Source organism: Polistes fuscatus, unplaced genomic scaffold (genome assembly GCF_010416935.1).
Source record: "Polistes fuscatus isolate 324 unplaced genomic scaffold, CU_Pfus_HIC Scaffold10, whole genome shotgun sequence".
Lineage (NCBI taxonomy): Eukaryota > Metazoa > Arthropoda > Insecta > Hymenoptera > Vespidae > Polistes > Polistes fuscatus.
Window position 1 is genome coordinate 7,328,105 of NW_025112998.1, and position 27,534 is coordinate 7,355,638.

The 27,534-nt window shown below is 30.0% G+C and overlaps 2 protein-coding genes across 7 annotated transcripts; one reads left to right on the forward strand and one right to left on the reverse strand.

The window, feature by feature from the left end:
* The first annotated feature begins 354 nt into the window (after nt 1-354).
* LOC122525959 (nuclear receptor subfamily 2 group E member 1) lies at nt 355-4,103 on the forward strand. The gene is made up of 6 exons (XM_043648999.1): nt 355-358; nt 736-876; nt 1,142-1,237; nt 2,640-2,900; nt 3,179-3,487; nt 3,761-4,103. The coding sequence occupies exons 1-6, from the start codon at nt 355-357 to the stop codon at nt 3,991-3,993; spliced, it is 1,044 nt and encodes a 347-aa protein (XP_043504934.1). The 3' UTR covers nt 3,994-4,103.
* A 1,262-nt stretch (nt 4,104-5,365) lies between these two features.
* On the reverse strand, nt 5,366-9,199 carry LOC122525880 (rho GTPase-activating protein conundrum). Of its 6 annotated transcripts, none has more exons than XM_043648893.1 (10): nt 8,727-9,199; nt 7,896-8,144; nt 7,563-7,804; nt 7,349-7,476; nt 7,091-7,275; nt 6,842-7,004; nt 6,401-6,744; nt 6,149-6,315; nt 5,902-6,079; nt 5,366-5,814 (listed from the first exon to the last, which is right to left on the reverse strand). In XM_043648893.1, exons 2-10 carry the CDS (start codon nt 8,032-8,034, stop codon nt 5,438-5,440), a joined length of 1,923 nt encoding a protein of 640 aa, XP_043504828.1. In that variant the 5' UTR covers nt 8,035-8,144; nt 8,727-9,199; the 3' UTR covers nt 5,366-5,437. The 6 variants fall into 6 exon arrangements, with proteins under 6 accessions (XP_043504828.1, XP_043504823.1, XP_043504826.1 ...); XM_043648888.1 differs by lacking the exon at nt 8,727-9,199 and adding an exon at nt 8,585-8,717; XM_043648891.1 differs by lacking the exon at nt 8,727-9,199 and adding an exon at nt 8,387-8,717.
* Nucleotides 9,200-27,534: the final 18,335 nt, after the last annotated feature.

Here is a 27,534-nt window from a genome sequence, read left to right on the forward strand (position 1 = left end):
AAGATTTCAAGGCAGAACGATCGTGTCATTTGGTAAGAAGATCAAATATTGTCGCACGGCGTTCTGACATTCGAACGACGTGCCGAGCAAACAAAAAGCCTTTCCACGTGACCACCACCCTCTACCACCTTCCCTTTTTCATCCCCCTTCTTTCTTTTATATCAATCGTGAAACAACTTGGTCGTTTGTACATCAGCCGATCAGAGTTCACTTCGGTCACTCGAACTGGTTAGACATATTATTATTGTCTTTCAATACTCTAATCTTTTCCTCTTCCAATTATTATAATAGATATTTTTTAAATAGATAGGATTTATTTGTGAAATTTTTAAACATCCCCCGACATCTGATAACATGGGTAAGTTTAGCGATAATAAATATTATTACTATTATTATATAAGAAATATTTTCTTTCGATTTTCTTTTCGAATTTTTCTATTGCATGTGATAATACTTGTGTAATTTTGTTTTCCTTCTCTTCTCGTGTCTTCTTTTAAATGGAAAAAAAGAAAAGAAAAGAAAAAGAAAAAAAAAAGAAAATGTCATTGCAAATTTTAATTAGAATTCTATTAGATAAAAACGATATAATAACTATTAATTATATCTTAATACCCGTATTATACTTGTTCAAGATAAAATGTGTGATAGTACAAGGATAAAACTTCTAGTATATTATTTTCAAGGATATACATTTTTGAATAAACAGTCGTACGTTTATCGGTTTCTCTTACGTAGGAAGAACATTACCCACGCCCGTTGCTTGCAAAGTTTGCGGTGATCGTTCTTATGGGAAACATTATGGTGTTTATTGCTGCGACGGTTGTTCGTGTTTCTTCAAAAGATCCGTTCGTCGAGGCACCCTCTTCACTTGTATCGGTCAGCTATTTTATGTTATCCTTATTATCGAAATATCATAATTCGATATATATTAATTGAAAACGTTTATGGTTAAATAGCTTCGACAACAACAAAACAGAAATTAACTGTTTTGTTTTTTTAGAAATATATTCGAAAAAATAACAATTTGCTGAAACCTTATCTTTAGAGCAGATAAGACAATTCAAGAATTAGTTGAAACGCATATTTTACTTCATTTTCTTTGGAGTAACAATAAACAATAAAGATAATGGCGTGTTCGCAGCGAGTACGGGAACTTGTGCTGTTGATAAAACGCGAAGGAATTGGTGCCCACATTGTCGATTGAAGAAATGCTTTTCCGTCGGCATGAACACGGCAGGTAAATACAATTTATCCATCTTTTTAAATAATCTAACTTACAAATATATATATATTCTTCGATAAGTAATAAATATTTTTGTTTTACTAATATTAAACTATAAGTTTGTTTTTTAATTTTGATGACCATTGTTATACTTGTTTTGCAAAAACATAAATAATCGATTTACAAAAAAAAAAAAGAAAGAAATACTAATTTCCTTATTTAAATAAACTTTACAAATTTTGTTTGAACATTAAATTAATTTCATATACTATTAAATAACATAAATTTGATAATGGTCATTATGTTATCCTCGTTATTACTTAACAAAAATTTAATTAAATCGGTTGAAAGTTGAACTACTGTAAACATACCAAATCCCTAAAAAGAATCAGAATTCTCAGGCTTCGGACAGGTGATAACGAATTGAACGAGATGCAAACAAGGACGCGTGTCAGTGTTGTTAACACGTGCTGACACTTCCGTGACTAGTAATGCTAAGTTTGTTTCGGTACGTTTAATCAACGATTGACTTGCAAAGCTACAATTTTATTCCCATGTAAATTAATCTTACTATACTAGCAACGAAAAATTCATTAAAACATGATTACGCTTAAAATATATAAATAAATAAATAATAAATAAATTAGTGTGTTAATTGTACAATGATTTAGGTAAACACTATTTAAAAAGATCGTCACAGCTAACTGATTAAGAAATATTTATATTTATTAAAAATATTAAATATCTAAATTATATATATATTGCATTTGTTTGATACATTGACATAAATATCATTTAAGAGATCAAATGAATTAATTAATATTTAAAATATTTCGAAAAGTTTAATCCATATTATAATTAAGGATCCAAGAAAGTAATAAAAGTATATGAAATTCTAATGAAATGAGTAAAGTTAATTGTTGAATAATATCTATTAAAAAAATTTTACGAGAAGGTAAAAGTTCCAAGAAAGTGAATTATCGATCGTAACGAACGTTCCCAAGTGATATTTCGGTAAATAAAACTACGACAGCTCAGAGAAACCACAATGGACAATCAAATTACATCAAGTATCGTAGTCACAACTCGTGGATGAACCAAGTTTATTTACCTTTTGACGGACAGCTTAAGGGTGTCTCCACGAACCCTACGCGATTATATCTCTGAATAGAAAATGTAGTTCTTCGAAGATTAAAAGATTTATATTTCATTAAAAAATCAAAGTCAAAATTAGAAATTTAATAATCGCGAACGAATGAAAATTATTTTGCAGTCATTAAAGGAAAGAAAAAAAAACGTAATAGTAAAAATAATTCAAAGAAATATTAGTTTGTTTTTCCATTGTGTTAATCCAAAGTTTTTTTTTTAAATAATTCACGAATTTAAAAAAACGATGAAGAAATAAAATTTGTTCTAGCCGTTCAAGAGGAGAGAGGACCACGTATAAGAAATCGAACAATTTCATCATCGAATAACAACTCTGACGCTATTTGGAAATCGAGAAACAATGCAAATGACTCTTGTAAAAGACATTTGAATACGTTCGAAATTCCTCTAATATTTAAAACGAACACGATGAGTACATCCATAAAATCGTTTTACGAGCCACGAAGAGACAACGAAGCATTGCTTCCTGCAATCCTACGACACGTGCAATCTCCGAGAATCATTGCACCTGGTAATTGAACGGAAAAATATTTTCATGGCGTTGCAATAAATTAACGATAAATATTAACTACGTTAAAAATCTTTATAATGCTTATGGGATTTCAATTTTCAAACGTTCTATGTTCCTTTCCTCTCTATTAAATATTCATATATAATAATTAAAAAAATAGTACGTCGCACACAAAAATGTATATTTTGATCGACGTATAAATAATATTTTATTTTAAATCTATGTTAAAATTATAAATGAAAAAAAGAAAAAAAAAGAAGACAAAATAATGTTTTCAGGTGATGCCATTCGGTATGAAATATCGGCGCAAATATTTCTCGCTACGATACGTGGTGCTCGACGACACCGTGATTTTTCGATACTCGATATCGAAGAACAAAATGTGATTCTTCGAAAAACATGGTCAGCGGTGTTCGTTTTACGTGCAGCTACTTGGCCTTTTGATTTAACAAATCTCGGTACTACAAATGCAACAGGAAACGAAAATGCTTTCGCTTGTTTACAATCAGCACGTAATACGATTTCCAATTTGCGTCTCGATGATACTGAACTCTCCATTTTGGAGACCTTCGTTTTATGTCGACCCGGTAAACGTAAAATAATTATTTTGTTGTTGTTGTTGTAATAACAATCGTAAAGATAATTAAAAAATTCTATATTTGTTCTTCTGAATTATTTATGAAATTAAATTTACTATACAATAAAATTAATTGCATTGATTAGCGTAATGCTATTTAAAAAGGATTTCGAAAAAAAATTGCGATTTTTAACGAAGAAAAAAGAGAAGTAATTAAAAATTGTTATTAATATCCATTCGTTGCAGATTATTATTTAAATAACGATCTTTCTATTAAATGCAGAAATCGCTCGAACTTCGGATGGTGTTCGATTAATAATGAAAGCGAGGGAATCAGCTGTGGAAACTTTCATCAGTCATCTTCAAAAACAAGGCGATCATGGTCATAGATTGACACAAATTATGTTTCTATTACCTATCCTTACTAGTTGCTGTCCCGGAGAATTATCTAATGACTTATTCGCACCTATAATTGGTAATATAGATCTCGAAAGAGTTATAGCATCGATACGATAATCGATAAAATGATTCTAATTGAATTCAAACGTAGAAAATAATTTCAATTTGATTGATGTTCTACATTTTATCAGTCTTAGTTTATTTATTTATTCTTCGATAATTTTATATATGTATGTATGTGTGTATATTGATTATTATATTTGCTTGGAGTATCTGATAAATAAATTAAATATCTATAAACTTTTGTTGTACACAAAAAAATAATTAATTTCTTTTCAACAGATTTATCTCTGAAAACGAACAAAATATATACAATTAATAAAATGCACTTGAATTTTTCTTTGGCACTTTATTAATTCAAAATAACAGTGTGCAAAATGTTATATACAAAATTTTTAAAATTATATGGCGTAGAAAGAGAATACCTACGACTTTCACAAAGATGAGATATGAAATTAATATTAATATATATATATGTATATGTATAATAAGTAAAAATAATTAGAAGAAATAAATTGAAATGAATCTAATTAATTATTCGATTGTTATTCAATAAATTCTGAAAATAATTTCTATTAGTATAAAAAAACAATAAAAATAAATTATATATATATATAATAAAGAAATCATCTGTGTCACTTTTGCATCGGACCGAGACATTCACTTGCAACAATAAAATAATTATATAATAAATATTAATTATACAAGAAAAGAACTTAGTGTTAGAAAATTTTAGCACATATTAATAACTAATTGTATCGACCGTAATTAATTTGATATTCAACTAATGAGTAATCCTTACTTCACAGGTAAAAATTATTGTCGACTTTAGATATAAAAAACATAAAAAAAAATATAACAATATATATTGACAAAAATGTGTTAGCCGACTCTACCTATTACTCAATTTTATTTAACACATAATCACCTAAGTAATATTAAACAATACTTAGTGGAGGAGATCTAACTTTAGTGATTAATACTAGCAAATAAATTAATCACGGACATAATTACGGTCACACACATATACAATATAATGTTAGATCTACTCTATCGTAACAAAAAATAGAAAGTTTTTTAACCCCTACATTAGACTCCTACAAGACAGATTTTGAAAAAACATTTTTCATAAACCAAGAGAATAAAATTGACATTATCTCTTTCACTTTCTTGAACTATTGCACAATTAAATATGTAAACTAAACGAATTACTGCACTTGATCTCAAACGAACTTTGAATAAATTAAATACGTCAGACTAATGCAGGAATGATCATCAAAAATATGAGGTATATCAAAAAAAACCTTTTGACAAAAAGGATTTCAAAGCGACCCTCCCTTTCAAATGGTATTTCACTACAGCTTAGTCTTTAAAAAATACAAATTTGATCTAAAAATACTATTAGAAAAATTAAGAGGCACCAAAGGTATTATTATACTTCTCTATACTTCATCTACAAATCGATACAACAGTACCATACTCAGTCTGCCAATTATTGTCTTTAATAATACTTCTTTTTGTATTTGCGATATTTTTCTTCTTCGGACTGTCTGCGCATCTGACTTAGTAGAGCAGTTGGTACATACCATAATTTGTCCGAATTAATAAGTAATGCTTCTGTTACCCTACAACATATGGCAGCCATATTAACTTGAGCATTTAAATCGGTACGATCACTAGGATGCACGTAACGTGGTGGAAATAGTGATGGTGCTACTATCATTGCCACGTTATGTATTGACATTTTATTCGAATTCTGATTATCTATAACCAATTTCAAAAAGGTTAACAATGCTTTTAATGTGCATTTATGCTCTGTTGGTAGAAGTAGCACCAATAAGTTTAATGAATATGATAAATCGCTAGGATTTTTTATTTCTAAAAAAAGAAAATAAAAATTAATAGCATTATTAAATGTTATTATAAACTTAATATCGTTGATATATTATTATCAAATTATTTTACCATGAATTTGGTAAAAAGCATCCATAAGTTCCACTGTAAGAAGCGGTTGGGGTAAGTCACGTAATAATTTTTTAAGAATAGCTGACAAATCATGACATGGTATACGTTTAAATAACTTATCGATTTCCTTTGGCTTGCTATAAAAATCTGTTTCTAATTCTGTACATATTAGCTCAACCTAAAAGCAACGAAGTTATGAAGGCATTAATACAAATAAAAACACTGTTTTATTTATTAATATTAGTACCTTCTGTTTATGACCACCAACTCTAAGAATCCCTTCTTCCTTAACACCACGCTTGGACAATTCTTTGAGAACTTTTTGAAATACTAAAGGAATGTTACTTTCTTCGTTTGTTAACTGGCTATCCCTGAGTAATAAAGTTGACAACGATACACCAAATAAATTACCAGCTAAAAATATGAATGGTTTATACAATATATATATAGAGTAATATAATATTATTCTATAAATTAAAATTTCAATAACAATGCGAACCTTTTCTCCTACGTTTGTTTGGTTTACGCTTTTTAAGAGGTACATTATATTTATCAAAAACTGCGGTAAGTTCAAGCCACAAAAGTGGCTGCAATCGTGTAAAATCACGTTGGGATAACGATTCTATGCGTTGTCGAGGAAAACCATCATCAGTTGGAAGATTTTCTGTCACCCATACTTGTGACTTGGTTTCATTTGTCCTGCACATTTGTTCAAAACTCAAATGACCATGTGATGAAGTACGGTTTAATGGATGAGATAATAAATTTTCATCTTTAGAGGGTGATAAACCATATAAACTACTATGACTTCTAGAAACAGTTGCATGACTGCCTGAAGCTCTTCTAAAAAAGAAATAATATAAATGCAAAGATAAAATAATGCATGCAGAAAAAATTATATAACTGCACATTTAAAGCTCTGCATATTAAAGAAAATTACCGCAATGTCGAATCTTTAGAAACTGTTAATTTTCCAATATTTTCGATATCTAAATTTTCTGTATTTGCTACTTCACTAGGGTCGCTACCACTACGTTTCTGAATAGGTGGTCTAGAAAGATGTATTGTTCCTAATCTGTGATAGCCAGTCAGTTGAATACCTTCTGCAAGTACATGCAGTATTTTAATTGAATTGACCAAAATTCATGCAACAAACAAAGCTGTTAAAGAAAAACTAATTTTAATATACCGGAATCATTAGCAACATCTCCTCGAGAGGAGTGACCGGTACGCCTAAAGATTTCTTGAACATGAACTGGAGCATTTGTTACAGAATTTGTATTTGTTGATGGTGCACTTGGTGTTCTTCGAACAGTCTCCTTTCCTTCATTTGAAGAACGATGAAATATTGACACAAAACTAGGAATGTTACCACTAAAAATACCCATAACTTATATTACATGTAATATTCACTATTTATCATGATATTAGGTTAATGATAATTAACCTTGTTTGATGATCAATTACAGTTATAGATGGTTGCGAAGGAGGTGAAGCATTTTCTAGTGTTTCACCCGGAATAGAATCTAACGAATCAGGTGTAGCACTTCTTGATCTTGTACCTGTACTGGAAATCTATTCAAACAAATTCTTTTGTACGATGATCTAAATATGACAATTATTTAGAATCTTTAAATAAATAAAAAAAGAACTGTGCAAACCTCTACATCTTTGAACACATCCCTAATGTCTGGTTTCCTTACACGTTGTCGTTGATTGAAACGCTGTTTAACAGTATGATTGAGAGATTTAACTCTTCTCTTTACAGCTTCCGCTTGCGCTCTTGAAAGAGGACGCAAAGCAGCTCCTAATTCTTCTGGTTGAACTTCTCTACCCGCTTTCCATGCTTCTGTTAATTCTCCTAACCCTGCAGCGCGAAGCCATTCCGCTTCCTCTTCGCCATCTTAAGATGTATAATACATTAAAAACAAAATCTTTATTGAATAATATACTATACTAATTCTGGCAATATCCAATGCGTAAATATAACATACCATCATAAGTTCGTGGATATTCTTCATCGAGGTAATCATCTAACATTTTAGTTTCCTCAATCATTTTCTGATATTCTTCCCAGTAGTCTAATAAATGGGAATCTACCCCGATATAAGTAGCACTTTGTACCTTATCCATGATTTATTTATTTTTTCACTCTTTTGCTATATTTTATATTCAATATAAATATGTAAAAAAGAAAAGACAAAATACATTTAAAAGTTTCTCCCACTTTTCATTGTCAATATCTGAAAAAATGATGAATTTTATTATCTACCTTTTGCGTTATTAATATTCACACACTCAAGCAATCAAAGTATGATTAATCATAAACAATAAAAGATATCGTTAACCCAAACTAAATGACAATAGAAAACTATGAACACACTTGCAAAGACAATTCCATTTTTGAAATAACCATTTGAAAGAAAAAGATCTGACAATAAAAAAAAAAACGTAGTTGTAAAGCGTAAAAGAAGCATTAACTGACGTGACACGTTCTCCCATTGATTATTCATATTGAATGTAAACACAGATGAATTATACAATTAACCAAGGCCATTTTCTTTCCTTAATACAGATAAAATTCTAAAGCTTATTTAACCATACTCGAGGAAAAATAATAAATGATCAAACGAAATAATTTCGTTGAATTTATAAAAGAAAGACAATCAATATAAACACATACATGACAATAAATGCAACGGTTATCATTTCAGACGCCTAAACATTCACTTTAAAAAAAAAAAAAAAATACTGATGAGGCATAACATAGCCTTGACGTCGTACTGTTATTCGTATGACAATATGTTCGTGCATAGAGTACGTACGTATGATTTGAAATAAGATTCCCTCTACCGGTATTTCGAGGATGCAAAAATAGTCATCGTATTCCGGGAAAATAAAATTTCACGTTGGCCGCCTACGATATACTACTGTTTTAACGCGCTAAATGATAAATAGAAAAGCGTCATTATCAGATATTTTGAATAAGAAAGGTAGTATCTATCTAAAGATACTATGAGTAACATTTAGCAACTAAGCGTCCGTGAAACTTTTAACGTAAGCGCTAACAATTTCTCGAGGCTATCTACTTCTTGGAAATCGTAATTTATTCGAAACGCGTCTTTGAATTACGCCCAATGCTACGAAAATCACTGGACTTATCGCTGTGAAGACGACATAATGCGTGAAACTTTTAACGAATTCATTTTAATTAATTATAAATTCAAATATTACACTTGAAATATCCACTCGATTGAAAATAATCGTTCAATAGTAAATTATAGATCTTTCAAAACTATCGATCGAAGGATCATTTTTAACTAAACGATAATGCGAGATCTAGCGTTTTCTATTTGCACTTTAATGCACAGACGGATGTACTTCTAATTTCAACACACCGGAAATAGCTATTAAAACGTGAGATTGTTGAGAATTGAGAAAGAATTCTAACATTTTCCCACAGGAATGTTCATCCTATTCAAGTTAATTTCACTATTTTTTAAATCCAAGTATAAATGTGTATTTGTTATTTCTTTACTTTACGTATCATATGTTTCACAAAAAATATCTATTCAAATAAATAATCACTTCAGTATAAGAGATCAATTAAATCAAATGACTGATTTCTACATCTATAAATATTAGATACTTTTTAATTCACGCTTTTTATTATATATATACTTATTCTAAACTTATCAAACATTACGTTTTTATCATTTTCCTATCGCACTCTACATTATCGACGTTCGATTATAAACCGACCGTAGTACTATATTACCGACAAAAATTATTACAAGAATTTACTTGTAATTATATCTTACAATTATATTTAATTCATTAAAATATAAATAAAATTAATGCAGCTGATCAGTTCGACAATAAAGTTTAATATAATTTTGTTATACGCAAATAATATCGATTACCAGAATCTCATTGCATAAAGATTGCTGCGTACAATGATCCAGGATTCATTATAGTATGATTACTAATTCCAAAGGAAAAGAAAATTTATTGACATTTTATTGGCAATAAAAAGTTGATTTTTGTGTCTGGACTGCATTTAACGAAGGTCATTTATGCACGCGATGAAAACACAAATTGAGAATTTAATATGTAATACTTAAACATTATAAACATAGTTGATGAATACGACGTGAAAAGAATATTAATTAAGAAATTTATTAGAAATCATTCTATACGATAGCTGTGTTTTTTTCGTATGTAACACAATGTATATTAATATTATTTTATCATCGAAGAATAATCTATTCTCGTATGACGATCGGTTGAAAAGTTTTTACTCTCAACAAGATACCTTTGGCAAGATATTTATATCTATTATTTTACACGATTTATTTAAAGAATACAAAGCCTACCGTATGTCGACGCAACCATATGATAAAATTTACAAAGTAATGTTAATTCAATAAGCGTAGTTTTTTAAGGTTGAGGCTGAAATACGTCAGCATATATGATATAATCTTTCAAACATACTTTAATATATATACTCATAATATTTATATATAATTTATATATAATTTATTAAAAAATGAAATATTAAATAAAATAATTTCTGATTATCTGATATTAGAATATTTCTTTTTACCTTACGCGTTAACTATATATAAAAAAATTATTTACCGTTCACAATTATTTATTATATATAAATAAAAATTTAAAATATATGTTTAAAGGATTATATTTCTTTATGTCATATATTATCATCAATAATGTCAATTCTTGGAATTTAGCAGAAAAATTCTAGGTTGCTACAACACGTATTCTAATTGTCTCTTTCATTAGCAAGTATTTAGTTCTGTAGAGAAAAATTTTCCACTTTCAAATACAGGAAGTATATACTTGCGAATAACTCTCAAATAGATAAAAGTGGGGATAGTGTTAATAATGAATCTTTGCGCCTATAAAAGTGCTAGCAGAAGCAATAATCATTTAGTCAAAATGTTATACACCAGTGAAAAATATGGTCAGCCCTTTGTGGCTCCTATCCGATTGTTTTCTATATTGATCATTTTTGTGTGTTTGTCAACTGAAATAATCACTATACCTACACCTACGCAAGAATATCCAAATTATACTACAGAAAATTTAACCGCATTGGCAGAAAATACGACGAATGATGATTTGTAAGTCAACGTTTTAAAATTATATAAGAGTTATAGTGATAAATAAAATGATATTAATTATTAATATTTAATGATAATGATAACATGTAATATTAATATTTTAGATATATTATAAGAGCAGTAGTATACGAAATTGGAGTTTTAACGGATACTGATAACGGCACCGATGAGAACCCAGAAAGGTAATATAAGTATAAATAATAAATATATATAAACATAATTCTCTCTAAAGATCGTCCTTTAATTTTTTCGATTTTTTATGTAATTGTAAAATATCTGTTCGTAGCATTATAAAATTATGACACTAATTAATAACTTTTTCATTATTACTTTTTCAGACGCGAAGAAGTTAATATTTCAATTTACAATCCACCACATCAAGATAATGGCTTGTTAGATTTGAATAAAGTCCCAATATCAACTGAAAATACTTTGAGTACAGAACAAAGTAACGAAGAAACATAATATAATACATAATATGTTAGAAAATAATTTCTATTAATATAATATGCATTAAAATGAAAGAGACTAATCGTTTCAATGCATATACATGCATATATATATTTTATTTATTTATACTTATTTATAAATATTCCTTAACCATGTATTGTTTCTTTCTCGTTCGCTCACAAAATTATTCGGTAAAAAAAACTACAAGAAAAATGTAATTCTATTCTGACTACAAATAGATCTATGCAATAATTGAGGCTGTTAACCCGAAATATATATTTTCATTATTTAAATATTGTATTAATAAATATCTTTCAAATCTTTGATACATTCTTTAATAAAAAGCTATTTACAATATGATCCAAAATCATATGAAATAAAGTTGAATAAAATGTATATAAAAATTACTACTCACAATGCATTTTAACGGAATGCAGCTTAATGGCACCATGGTGATGCATCTCGCGTGAATCTAATAACGCGGTATAAACGAAAATAAGAAACTATAAATAAGTTTCTTATCGCGAAACCGAAATTTTATTATACGACGAACAACACTGATTCTAATTCGCGTATGATTTTAATTTGTTTTACGTCCGATTACTTTGATTCTACAACTAATTCAAAGACTGCTTTGCACGCAGTCAATTGAAACAAACAAATTTCACACTTAAAAAAGTAGTAGACACAATACATTTTTTTAAATAAATAAGAAATACTTCTAATCCTATAAAAAGATAAAAATTTATATTTGTGTTATAGAATTTTAAATAATTATATTTAATTTTTAGTGTATAAAACATGTGTGTGCCTTCAGAAATGCATTTATATATATTTTAAAATGAAGCAATTTAAGACTTTCAAATAAATCCAAAAGGTTTGATGATAAATCCAACGATGATCACCTGTAACAAGAAGAAAATTATATTAATCATACTATCAAGTGATAAAATAGCCTGACATGTAAATCGTCCCATTCGCAGATGCATTTTTCAATTGAATTCTCTATTAATTTTTATCAAATCTCTAATTATACCGTAGCAATAAAATTAAATTTAAACGCGTGATTTTACATTAAAATATATAATTAATTAAGAAACAGGAAAAGTACAAATATTATAATATGTTGCTAATAAAAATAATATCTATTAATTATTATAAAATACTTTTAAACTATACGTTATTTAAAAAAGAAAACTTACAAATTTAATAAAATACAATCACACTAAAAAATCTTAAAGACGAAATAAGAAAAAAAAAGATGACTGTAATATTTACTGAACGTTAATAAAACTTCAAAATTTAATAATACGAGAATTTTAATATTTTTGACTCTAACTAAAAACTTATGCATCTTTTGGACGATAGAGACACAAATTTGGTGTCTCAAGGAGATGGAATGGTCCATCATCTCCAATTACAACTACAAATTAATGACGAGCAAAGAAAATAATATAATAAAATATAAAATATAACTAAAGAGCTATTCTCGAAAAGTTCGAACTTGGTGTTTGAACCTTTGAAAATAACTCAATAGTCTATGTAGTTGCCCTCTTCAGCCACATTTAAGTGGGGGCCTCTTCGGCATTAGCCTCTTCGGCATTTAGCCTCTTCTTTCTTCATACCTGAAAACTGCATTGGACATTTTCAACGTGCAAGAAAGATAAGATATCTCATATCTTTTTTGCAAATTAACTTTTATTTCGTTTATGATTCTAATATGGAATTATGAAAAAATTAATTTATATTTAATGCTCAAGCAATTTAATATTCAAGCTCGTATAACCATGGATGAACTTAGAGTACATTGCATAATATTACACGAGCACATTTAATCAAACGTCCAAGCAGATAATTTCCCTCGATGACCTAATAACACGTCGCACTTTTAATATCAAATAACAAAATTCAATTGAAATTAAATAATGCAACAAATGTAATGCATTTTCTTGCAATATTTTCATTTCATTCATTTGTTATATTGAACTATATCAATATTTTTCATTATAAGAGAAAATCGCGATTGTGCGAAGTGCTAATTTCGTAATACTTAAAACTAAGTATCAAATTCATCAAAGTATTTGCGAATTTGTTCGAGTCTATCTCGTTCGAGATAGAAACGAAATAGAAATGAATCTTTCAAATCGTTGCAAATTCCTTTGAATCTCATGATACATAATAAAATTACAGAAGAGTTACAAATACATTTACAAAGGAAGCATATATGGAATGAATAAAAAAAAAATTTTTGTAACAATTCTGTATAAACCAGGAGGCGGAATTTCCACTCCGGAGTGGAAGCAAGCCTAGTGTCCATCCTGGATCCTACCTACTTAAAATTAAAGTTTTCACATTCGCTCAGAGAAATATGCTACCTGCCTGCCAATTACCCATATTTAAAAGAGCAAATACACATACGTACCCACCCACCCACTCCACGATTCTCTCACATACCACCCAGGGTGCAAAAGCCTAAACTAGAGAGCATGCCCCGGGGCACCTCCGACACCCTAGTTCAAACGCGTATTTTCTAAACTTATGGGAGTACGTACCAATGCTGTAATCGACTGCCAAGGCTAATGATTATTGCAATAATGACTAAAGCAAAAATACAAGTATACACTAGTATATATTGCATACTAGTTATATACGAGTATATCATAGTTTCCACAAATAAATGCGGTAACTCTACTATTCAAAACGATTCGAAAAAAAAAATGAGAAAAATTTAATATAAATAGAAAAATACAACCATGTGTATTTTTCATATTGCACCTAACTCTAGGTGTGCTATACTAAGTATTACTTTAAATATTAAATAATTTATTAATTAAAAACTATCACGAAACGATGTACAGTACACTACCTAATACGCACATACAGGTGTAAAGTACATCGTGCAATCACTAGCACAATGACAGCCGCCAATAGGGGAAAAACTTAAAACTAAACCTATACCAACTGTTTCTCACCATACGAGTAGCACCTGGGCACACGTATAGATGAGAACGCAGAAAGTATAGGGGGGAGAAACGGGAGATTAGTACATTAGAAGCTGAAAATCCTGATCTAAAAAATATGATTAAAAACACATATATACATAACATATAAATATACATTTTTATAAAAATTCATCTAAGCGACTAAGGACTCTACAATTTATTTAATAAATAATGACTTTGAATATCTTTTAATATCTTTTAATATATTTCAAAACCTCGGACGACTCCTTTCATTAAGTTGGCTGTTCTAATAAAAGAACTGGGCTTTGAGCCACCACTTAACTGCTAGAATCTATCCGTCGCGAATGAGTTTGTCTTCTTGCTCATTTATTTATAATATCGAAGTATCGATACAATAAAATTAATAGCGATTAGATAAACTAAGTACGAAGCAATGCATGTAAGACATTTATTACATGCTTTTCTGGACGAAAACGAGTAAATTGATGCTCGATTTCTCCACTACTAACCACGAACAAAACACGTAATGAAAAAGAAAGAGCATTAATGAATTGCATTATTAATTACATGATTTTAACCGGTGAGACAAGAAAACCTATCCTGAACTAATATAAAATACACAATACAATATACAATACAATATACAATTTTCATGAGTAATTCCAAAAGAAGAATTACTCATGTGCTCGTCAATAATTTCTTTAAATAATTACAACCAGTAACTCGTGCCGATTAGGACCTTTCATCCTCGGCATGATTGAGCACCGGAGGGACTTTAAATTTTTTGACTCACTGCGTAAGAAGTTCTACGATGGCTCCAAAACACTCCTACTTCGCAGCAAGTGTTGTAGTCTGACGATGGAAGAGTTCCTCGATTTGGTATTGCAGGAGATCCACCGAAGATCCATCGAAGATCCACCGAAGATCCATCGAAGATCCATCGAAGATCCATCGAAGATCCATCGAAGATCCATTGATGATCCATCGAAGAATTCATCCCACATCTTTGATAAGGTAGAAAGTCCGTCGTTATATCTGTAAAATAAAATAGAACAAAATGATAAGTTATATGTAATATGATCCAAAATCATATCAAACAAAAACGAATAAAATGTTAATAAAAATGAATACTTACAATGCATTCCAATGGGATGAAGCTCAATTGCACCATGGCGATGCACCTCGTGTGAATCTAATAACACGTTAATAACGAAAATAAGAAACTATAGATGAGTTTCTTATCGCGAAACCGAAATTTTATTATACGGCGAACAACACTGATTCTAATTCGCGTATGATTTTAATTTATTATGCGCCCGATCACTGATTCTACAACTGCTTCCAAAGACTGCTTTGCACACAGTCAATGCAAGTAAAAAATCTTCATTGATGCACTGACTCTAATACGCGAACAGTCTGTGCGACTGTTTTAAAATAAAAATACAACTTTTGTCGAACAAAATCTAATGCAATTACTGCTTTGGTCGCAGGTAATTTAATATGAAAAATTTCTAATACAATCGCGTAACACGAACGAATTGAAATGAGCGAACGAACGTGCTTCTAATCCGTGATTTTAATTATATTCAATCGATACAACACTCCCGTATATTGCTTCGCGCACGATTGCAATCTGAAATAGAAATAAAAAACAATACTATTAATATCATTACTATTACTGAAAACAATTAAAATGTTTGTTGAATTATTAAATACAAAAATATACTCACTTTGTATCTCCATCGATGAATGCACGATGGGTCTCCTACCCTTAGGATGACGATGACGATGACAATGCACCAACACTGATTCTACAACTGCATTACATGCAGTTAATTCAATTAACACTAGATTAATGGACTAACAATAAACCAATTTGACTCTCCATTTCAAATTTCTTTGCTACATATGCTAAGTATATATAAAATTTTAATATTATTTTTTTAAAATATACGTTGATTTTTAATACCATAATGAAATATATGTAAATATTAATTCCTCCCCTCTACCCATTTCTTCATGCAAACAATTTTTGTAAGTTTTTAAAAAATAGTAAATGAAACAATAATGAAAAAATCTAGTGTTAAACGAATTTCAAATGAATTTAATTAATAAATTGTAACACTATTCCAACGATGATCTGAAATAAAAATAAAAACAAGATTATATAGACCATTGATATAAAAACATTATTATAATTATTGAGAAAATGTTTATATAAAAATTGACTTACGTTTATTCTTCAGTGATGAATGCACGATGGGTATCCTACCCTTAGGATGACGATGAGCACACGTTTAAACCGAATAAAAGAAACTTACGGAGTTTCTTAACCGAGCAAACGAAACTTTACATACGGCGAACAACACTGACTTTACTCTTTACGATTCTTTTATATTTTATTTTAGCGATGCAACACACGAGTACCTCATTGCCTACGCGCTCGATTGCAATGATGTTCTGAAACAGAAAAAGAAAAAGAGCAATTAATATCATCTTCTCAATAAAAAACCATTGAAATTATCATAGAAATGTTTGATAGGAAAATATACTTACTTTTAGTCTTCAGTGATGACTGCAGGATGGGTATCCTACCCTTAGGATGACGATGAATAAAATAAAATTAAATAAATCTCTGAAAAGCTGAAACATACTAAAAATTATAATTACATACAATTAAATATTACAATATTTCCTGAAATCATTCCTGAAGGCATTCCACACTTTCAAAGATATTTTATATAAAGAATCAATATAAATTTAAGCAATATTAACTGTCTTAATTCACTACTTGTATAATATTACATACAAAGTATGTAATGTTGTTGAAAATATTAGCTAAAAATTTTTTAAGTTTTAATTAAAAAAAACGTTTTATACTATTCTATCTAATAAAAACTTTTAAAGTATTTAATGTTAAACGTGGAAGTTTTGAACGTTAGATAACGTTAGAAATAAAATCAATAAATAGTTTAATACGTCACGTTCGTTAGATCTTTACTCGATGAAGGACGGAAGGGGAATGGAGATCTCTCTGCGTATATCTCGTAGAGGTATCGAATGCTCGGTGCTCGACTGTTTACGTTTCGTTTCGACGGTTATTCTTCTGTTTTCACCTCGAGAAATTTCTACAAATATACATACACATTCATAGTTGCTTGTAGGTGAATGTTTTGTTTTCTTTCTCTCTCTCCCTCTCTCACTTTCGTTCACTCTTTGTATACATTTCTGTATGGTTTAAAAAAAAGAATAACGCTTACCTCGATGAATATGAAGATAAAAAAGATTAAACACAATTGTTAAACTAAGTATGTGTATTCCTGCTGGACTCTCCTAATGCTCGGTACCTAAAAAAGGAAAAAAAAAGATTACATTAGTATAACATAAAGAAAATCATATATATGAGTGTGTGTGTACGAGCTACCTATACTTATGCATATATGCCTGTATGTGTGTACATGTGACAGGAATCGAATTTAATACGAAATACGATCTTTGAATACATAATTATGAAAAATAATTAATTAGAGCATCATTAGAGATGATAGTAAGTATCGATACCGTGAAAAATAGGTGGAAATTACAAAAATATATTATTTAGTAACATTGGTGAGATTTGACGCGACGCCGAGAAATATCGATAATTACATTTCACATATATCTTTCAAACTTTTTAATATTTCGTTTTGAAAACACTCACGTATGAAAATCTTACTTGTAGCTAGCGTTTGATATATATAGAAGGCTGTACGTTAGAAAATATTTTTTAATTACCTGAGATTAACGGGACGACATAGTATCCGTGCGATCTCCAGCACCGACGCCGCGAAAAGAAAGAAGGAAACTCAGCAAAGAGCCCTGATTGGCTGATAATTATTTTGGCAAATTAGCTGATTGGTAGATAATTATTCACACGTAAAGTGACCAATTAGAAATTCCCAATAACCATATAGAAATGATTTCACGCACACAACGTCACACGTACGTAACTCGCCTTTCTTTATGACCACGCTAGTCAAGCTTAATATGATAATTTATTTATTAATAAATAAAAATTTATTCTATTTTTCTTTTTAATATACACGTATCTTGTTAATATTTAAAAATAACGAAAAGATAAAGACAATATGCACTATAAACCTTATCACACACCGCACAGAAAAAAATACATAATTTATTTATTAAATAAATCAAAAATCCATTTTATTATTAATTATAATTATCCAATTTATAATTAATATTATCCAATTTATTTTTCTATTAGGTGTATAAGTTCTTTGTTAATATTTAAGAAATAATCGATTAAAGACATTATACACTAAAAACTTTGTCACATTGCACAGAAAAACAGAATCGTATAGAAAAGAAATCTCGTTGCAGATATTTTTAAAACAATTGACATCGCATGCCATAGGAAAACACAATCTTATAGAATGAAACATCGTTATAGAAATCTTTAAAACAATTGACATAAGGCACTGTAGCCACCTTAAAGAATTAAAATAAATTAAAACAAAACAATTGACATCTCTTATGCCAACTATGAAAGTATAAATTCCCATATTCTGTATCGATATGGAAAAATTCTTGTTATTTTAATTCTTTAAGGATGACTACAGTGCTTTTTGTCAATTGTTTTAAAAATATCTGCAACGAGATTTATTTTCTATACGACTGTGTTTTTCTGTGCAATGTGACAAAGATTTCAGTGTATATTGTCTTTATTCTGCACGTTATTTTAAATAATTACAAGGAACGTGTTACACGTATACACAACACTCATATATTTAATTTTCTTATATTATACCAATGCTATGTTACTTTATACTCTTTTTAGGTTTCCAAAAGTGGTAGAATACAGCATGAATACATATACTTATTGTCAGTATAATAACTGTTTTTACTTTTCTATCTTGATGTGTTGTGGTAGGTTTATCTCTTTTCTTTTATAACATAAAGAAGAGTATATAAAAAGTTAGAAGAGGAAAAATAATAGAAAAAAAAAGAAAGAGAGAAAGAGAGTGACATCTTATACACATGTCAGACTTTACTTTACTTTACAATACTTTTACATTACTTTTATTTAACTTTTACTTTACTTTTACATTACTGTCTTAAGTTTCCAAACATTGAGAGATAACAGCATGATTACATATACATAATCTATAATTATATTTACATTTTTATCTTTTCATATTCATATTATTTCATATCATACATAAATATAGACTCTTTAGTTTACTGATACTTTACTAATACAATCTTATGATTTGCAGATTTGCAAGTATTTGAAGATTTGAAATTGCACAGCATCAATTAGAATTTCTCCTTGTTTTATGTATCAAGTACATACATAAATGAAAAACTTACAAGATTTAAAATGAATCCAGAAAATTTTTTTGATATTTAAACGAGCAAACACTCAGCTTTCTGGTAAACTTTAATAATTCACATTTTCCATTAGTATTGTTTATTAATGGTTTTAATATATTGGTTGTATAATTGTTTAGAGAAATGTAATCTCATTTTTCATTTGCATATACGTGTACATTACGTATACATTAACAATTATTTTAATGCACTAATGCACTTCTTTATTGCAGCAAAATTTTACCCTCGAAGTCCTCAGTGCGCAGGAGCATTAAAATAATTACACAAAATAGATAAAAATACGAACAATCATAACGTTATAATCTTAAAGATTATGTATTAGATGTATGACACCCTTTATATACTGTGCAACGTTCCAAAGTCATATAACAACATTTAATAAAGTAATTTCATAGAGGACAACGTCTCATTTCAACGATCGATTTCGAAGGAGAAGGTACATTGATCATACATTCCGATTTTAGACAACAATAGACACTTGCATCGATTAAGAACAATTATTATAATGCACTAATGCACTTTCCTTATATTGCAGCTAAATTTACCCTCGATGTCATCACTTCGCAGGTGCATTAAAATAATTACATAAAAATGAAAATACGAAAATCATAACGTTTTAATCTAAATTTATTGATTAGATAGATTATTCTTTTATATCCATGCGTAACGTTCGCAAAGTCACATAAACAACTTTCACCAAAAAACTTTAACAGAGGATAATTACTCAGATCAACGGTGGATTTCGAGGAGGAGGGATCACAGAAGACTCCGAGCTTTTTAACAACTCCGAGCTTTTAACAACAATAGACATTTTTATTCGATTAATTAACAATATTATACTGCACTAAGCACTCTTTTTATGTTACAGCAGAATTTTACCCGCGAAGTCCTCACTGCGCAAGAGAATTAAAATAATACATAAAATAGATAAAAATACGAAAATCATAAACGTTTTAATCTTAAATTTAGTAAATAGATATTATTCTTTTTATACACATGCTCAACGTTCGGTAAGGTCCTGTAAACTTTTATACACATGCTCAACGTTCGGAAGGTCCTGTAAACAACTTTCACCAAAAAGAACTTTAACAGAGGATAATTACTCGATCAACGTGGATTCGAGGAGGAGGGATCACAGAAGAATTACTCCCGAGCTTTTAACAACCATAGACATTTTTATCGATTATTAACAATTTTTTAATATTTTAATGAATACTTATTTAATATAAGATTGGTTAAACTCAAATATATTTATTAAATATTACATAACTTTGACGTACTTTGAATTAATTAATTGCGATTTTTTTGTTTAATAGATGAAAATTTTACCCCTTCCCACCGAAGTCATCACTGCAACGAAACATTACAACCAATTACATGTTTTTTTAAACAATTATAAAAAATAAAAGAACTTTAAAATGAGAGCGTGATAATATTAAATTTAATTGATTAATTTTATTGATTTTCTTTATACACATGCGCAATTTCGGAAAGTGACATAAACAACTTTCACCAAAAAAAACTTAAACAGAGGATAATACTCAGATCAACGTGAATTCGAGGAGGAGGGATCAGAACACCTACTCCGAGTTTAAGCAACCAATAGACACTTGCATCGATTAACTAACAATTTATTTAATATGTTTAATGAATTCTTCTAATAATTAAGCTTGTTTTTTAAACGCAAATATTTATTTAAATATTATCACTTTGACGTACTTTGAATATTAATTATTGCGATTTATGTTTTAATAAATGAAACAATTAACCCCACCTCCTCGAAGTCATCACTACGCAGACATACAACAAATGTACCTTAGTTAAACAATTATACAAAAATAAAAGCAATATTAAAACGAGAACGTTATAAGTTAAATTTTATTGATAATTTTATTGATTTTCTTTATACACATGCGCATTTCGGAAAGTCACCATAAACAACTTTCACCAAAAAAACTTTACGAAGATAATACTCAGATCAACGGTGGATTTCGAGGGAGGGATCACCGAACATACATCGAGCTTTTAGACAACAATAGACACATGCATTGCTTATTAACTAATTTTAATATTTTAATGAATTTACTTATAATTAAGATGTTTTTAAACGCATCTAATTTATTTAAATATTACATAACTTTTGACGTACTTTGAATATAATATTTGCGATTTTATGTTTTAATAGATGAAATTTTACCCCTTCCCTCCGAAGTCATCACTGCTCAAGAAACATTACAAAAATGTACATTTGTTTAAACAATTACATAAAAATTGAAATAATGTTAAAATCAGAACTTTATAATTTTTATTTCTATTTATACAATTAATTTTCTCGTTACATACTAAGAAAAGCCATGTATATAACATTCATTAAAAAAAAACTTTTTTATATGACAATGTTTCAGTCTTACAGTAGATTTCATAGAGGAAGGTTCATCAAAAGGTACATCTTTATTTTTGATTACAATATACATTTCATATCTCTCGTTTAATTATAATTATTTAAGATGTATTGAACAAAGTATTATTCTCTACTAATACTTATATATATATATAAATTGCTTAACATATACATACTTATTTTAACATATTACATACTCTCCTATTAACGTATTTTAAATATAGAAAATTTTTATATGAATTTATTTTTATGATTTTAGATGATTGTCTTCAGCTTGTTGCGTTCCTGGATTGTAACATAATTATAACTTCTCCATACTAGATTTTTTTTCAATCATTGTTACATAAAATTTAATATCAAAACGTTTTTAATAAATTTTATTATTTTTTTAGAAACAATTCAATGGGTAGCGGGTGGATTCCTTCTTCGCAAAGGGCGCCATTTGTTAAGAAGGAATTTACTTCGGGATGCGACCCTGCCCACGCGAGCCTTGATTCTATCTTTCTCCCAAGGATAGAATCATGTCCTACCCTTAGCTTTTTAAAGTGAAACTCCTATCCTTTTTTTTTTATTTTTTTATTTTACTTTGCTTTTTAACTCCGCGATTTTGCAAGCATAGATGTGCACGTAGCATAGGAACTGAAACTGCATTAGAAGGGATGTCTACCAGCGCTATTAGTAAGACGGGCCCAGGGATTTCAGTTCTTCAAGCTTGCAGTAAATATAGTACCGGTGGGCAAACTGTACGTGCAGCGTAAGTTCCTCGTAATATAGATTAGAGTCAGTGGATTAGTCCAACCGTGGGATACCACTTAAAAAAAAACGTTAAAGTTTCACTTTTAAAAGCATACTTTTCAACTTCTTCCCTATCCCTTTGCTTTTTTGTTGCAGGTTACATAGGAGGAGACCACACCAGGACAGCAAGAGGACCATTCCAGGACGCCGAGGACCAAACCAGACAGCCACGAGGACTTAGTTATAATAAACGGATAGTGTAAGATAATTATTATATAATTAAATTGTATAATTAAATGTCTAATTACATGTTTAATTTTAATTATTTTCTTCTCTCCCCTTAGCACATCATGACATTTATATTTAATGTATTTTATTTGTTCATAGGTTCCCTTTTATGCGATTTATTCATGTTTCACTCCTTCTTATCATTTTTGATATTGCTATTCCAATTTTCTCTTACTCCCGATATAATTGCCAAGGATTTTCCGAATACAACTCTTAGAGGGGGCTAAGAGTGGGGCTTATTCAAAAACCTTCTCGGGACTTTCATTTCTATGGTTTCGATTTAATTCGGTGGGGACATCTTCAGGATGCACATCCCGGTCTTCAGAAGCGGTTACCTCCTCGTGGTTAGACCTGGGCAATGGTATTTTACTTTCAGTATGTTTAACATATTTTATATGTTAAAACATTCCATTGCAAGTACAAATCCAGCTAAAGGACCGCTTACCATAACATTATAATCATAATTAGTTTCTTTCATTTTCCTAATTATCATATTACAATATCATTTCATTATTTTCCCTTTAATACTCCTTTCACATATCCCACATTAAATACTCGATTTATTTTATAGGAACACTAATCTTGTGCATTCTTTCAGACGTTTTGACGTGCAGTGCGGTCGGTAAGACGTCTCCGGTCGCGTTCGCGTTTCGCGTCGCGATAAAAACTTTTTTATAGTTTTTTATTTTCGTTAGCCATCCACCATCGTCATCCTAAGGGTAGGAGCCATCGGGCATTCATCACTGAAGATTAAAGTAAGTATAATTTTTCTATGAAACATTTTCTATGATAAATTTCAATAGTTTTCGATTACGACGAAGATATTAATCGTTCTTTTTCATTTTCTGTTTCAGAACATCATTGCAATCGAGCGCGTAGGCAATGAGGTACTCGAGTGTTTGCATCGTTAAACAAAAATCGGAAATTTTTCGGGTAAAGAAACTCCGAAAGTTTCTTTTATTCGGTTTATACGTGTGCCATCGTCATCCTAAGGGTAGGAGACCCATCGGGCATTCATCACTGAAGATAAAAGGTAAATTAATTTTCTATTAAATATTTCTTAATATTACTTATAATTTTTAAACTATAACAATGATTCTAATCGTTTTTTCTTTTCTCTTTTCAGAAGGCTAAGTGTTGTTGTTAGTGTTTGATATTTGAACTGCGTGCAATGCAGTTGTAAAAATTAGAATCAGTGCGTCGTGGTCGCGATAAGAAACACGTAAGTTTCTGATTTTCGTTGGAACCGTCTTAAACATTTCTTTAATAATTTCTCATAATTTTGAAACGATAACAATGATTTCTAATCGTTTGTTCTTTTTTCTGTTTTCAGAGAGGTAAGCGAGTGTTAGTGTTTGATTTTTAACTGCCCGCAATGCAGTTGTAAAAACTTAGAGTCAGTTGTGTGCGAATAATTAAAAATACAATTTTTATCGCGAGTAGAGTCAGTGTTGTTCGAATAATTAAAATACAATTTTTATCGCGAAGTAGAGTTATTGTTTGAACGAATAATTAAAATCAATTTTTATCGCGAAGTAGAGTCATGTTTGTTCGAATAATTAAATAAATTTTTATCGCCGAAGTAGAGTCATGTTTGTTCGAATAATTAAAATACAATTTTTATCCGCGGAGTAGAGTCAGTGCTTCGGTCATCGTCACCCTAAGGGTAGGAGACCCATCGTGCATTCATCATGAAGATTTGAAAGTATATTTTGATTTTCTCTTAAACCATTTTCTATGATAAATTTTTAATAGTTTTGATTACGACGATGATATTAATCGTTCTTTTTCATTTTCTGTTTCAGGACATCATTGCAATTCGGGCGCGAAGCAATGTAACGGGAGTTTGAAATCGTTTATAATTATAATTAAAAATCACGGATTAGAAGCACGAAGTAGAGTCAGTGAAGTGCATCAGTGAAGTGCATCAGTGAAGTGCATCAGTGAAGTGACCGCCTATCGGGAGTGAATTTTTTGTGTTGCATTGACTGCGTGCAATGCAGTCTTTGAATTAGATTGGAATCAGTGTTTGTACGAATAATTAAAGTAACATTTTAATCGCGAAGTAGAGTCAGTGACCGGGCGTAAATTAAATTCAAATCGTATCGCGTATGTAGATTCAGTGTTGTTCGCCGTTAAGAAATTTCGGTTTCGCGATAAGAAACTCTTTTATAGTTTCTTATATTCGTTTACGCGATATAGAGTCACGGGAGTGCGAGGAAAAGTGCATCGAGGATTCTCCCATGGGTCTGATGGACGAGGGATGCAGCTGGACCATTTGCTACGAAGTAGGAGTGTTTTGGAGCCACCGCAGAACTTCTAATGCTATTGTTCATATTGCATACATGCGTCATTTTATTTTAAAATGCCACATATATGTAATATAACATTTAGCAGGTCGTGAGTTAAAATTTAAAGTCCCTCCGGTGCTCAATCATGCCGAGGATGAAAGGTCCCAATCGGCACGAGTTACTGGTTGTAATTATTCCAAAAAATTATTGACGAGCACATGAGTGATTCCAAAAAAGGATTAGTCCTTTTTTGAAATTGCTCATGAAAATTGTATATTTTATTGTATGTTTATTATTAGTTCAGGATAGGTCTTCTTGTCTCATCGGTTAAATTCATTTAATTAACAGTGCAATTAATTAATGCACTTTTCTTTTTATTACGTGTTTCGTTCGCGTTTAGTAGTGGTGAAATCGAGTATTAATTTACTCGATTTCGTCCAATAAAGCATGTAATAAATGTCTTACATGCATTGCTTCGTACTTAGTTTATTTAATCGCGATTTTATTTTTCGATATAATAAAAAATGAGCAAGAAGACAAACCCATTCGCGACGGATAGACTCTGGCTGTTAAGTGGTGGCTCAAAGCCCAGTTCTTTCATTAGAACAGCCATTTAACGAAAGAGTCGTCCGAGATTTTATTATTTTTTTTAAATTCTTAAAATCTTTTAAAAGTCATTATAAATGACTTGTAGAGTCATAGCCCGCTTAGATTAATGAGAGAACATTTTTATATATAATCAAATCTTAGATTAGGATTTTCAGCAATTAATATACTAATCCCCGTTTCTCCCCCCTATACTTTCTGCGTTCTCATTTATGCGTGTGCCCAGGTGTTACACGTATGGGTGAGAAACGGTTAGTATGGTTTAGTTTTAAGTTTTTCCCCCCCATTTGGCGTCTGTCATTGTGCTAGTGATTGCACGGTGTACATTGCACATGTGTGTGCGGTTAGGAATGTGCATTGTACATCGTTTCGCGATACGTAATACCGCGCTTATTATTTTTTAAAGTTATTGAATAAAAATAACTTGTAGAGTCACGCGTACGATACGAAATTTTCTTTTTTAACAATCGTTTTGCATAGTAGAGTTACCGCATTTATTGTGGAAACTAATATACTCGTATATAACTAGTATGCAATATATACTAGTTTATACTTGTATTTTTGCATTAGTCATTTATGCAATAATCACTAGCCTTGACAGACGATTACAGCAATTGGTACGTACTCCCATAAATTTAGAAAACGCGTTTGAACTAGGGTGTCGGAGGTGCCCCGGGGCATGCTCTCTAGTTTAGGCTTTTGCACCCTGGTGGTATGTGTGAGAACCGTGGAGTGTGTGGGTGGGTATGCATGTGTATTTTTTTGAGCGAATGTGAAACTTTAATTATAAGTAGGTAGGACCCCGGAATGGCACGTGGCATACTTGCACTTTTCAGTGCGAGTCCCCACCTCCGGGTTTTATACGGAATTGTCACAAAATTATATCTTTTTTATTCTATCTTGCTTGACTTGTAAATCTTTTTTGTGACAATTCTGTAATATGCATTATGTATCATGATTCAAAGGGATTTGCAACCATTTAAGAAATTCATTTCTATTTCGATTGTATCTCGAACGAGATAGAGTCGAAATCAAATCCGCAAAACCTTTGATGAATTGATACTTAGTTTTAAGTATTATAACTAGCACTTCGCACTATCGCGATTTAGTCTTTGAAATGTTTCATATAATTAATATAAAGAATAAATTAAATAAAAATATTGCAAAGAAATGCATTGCATTTTTAGTATTATTTTTATTTCAATTCGATTATATTACTCGATAGTAAAAGTGCGAAGTGTTATTAGGTCATCGATTAGCATAATTAACTGCTCGGACATTCGATTAAATGTGCTCGTGTAATATGTGCACAGTCGATGAACTTTTAAGTTCGTTGATTGTCCACGAGCTAGGATAGCTAACGG

Bases quoted from the DNA above. Each gene is read 5' to 3' on its own strand.
- LOC122525959 (XM_043648999.1), top strand. The intron at 877-1,141 runs GTCAGCTATTTT...GCGTGTTCGCAG, and splicing joins CACCCTCTTCACTTGTATCG to CGAGTACGGGAACTTGTGCT. The intron at 3,488-3,760 runs GTAAACGTAAAA...TATTAAATGCAG, and splicing joins CTTCGTTTTATGTCGACCCG to AAATCGCTCGAACTTCGGAT.
- LOC122525880 (XM_043648893.1), bottom strand. From the start codon at position 8,034: ATGGATAAGGTACAAAGTGCTACTTATATCGGGGTAGATTCCCATTTA. The intron at 7,477-7,562 runs GTTTGCACAGTT...TTGTTTGAATAG, and splicing joins ATGTGTTCAAAGATGTAGAG to ATTTCCAGTACAGGTACAAG. The intron at 6,316-6,400 runs GTTCGCATTGTT...TCATATTTTTAG, and splicing joins AAACAAACGTAGGAGAAAAG to CTGGTAATTTATTTGGTGTA.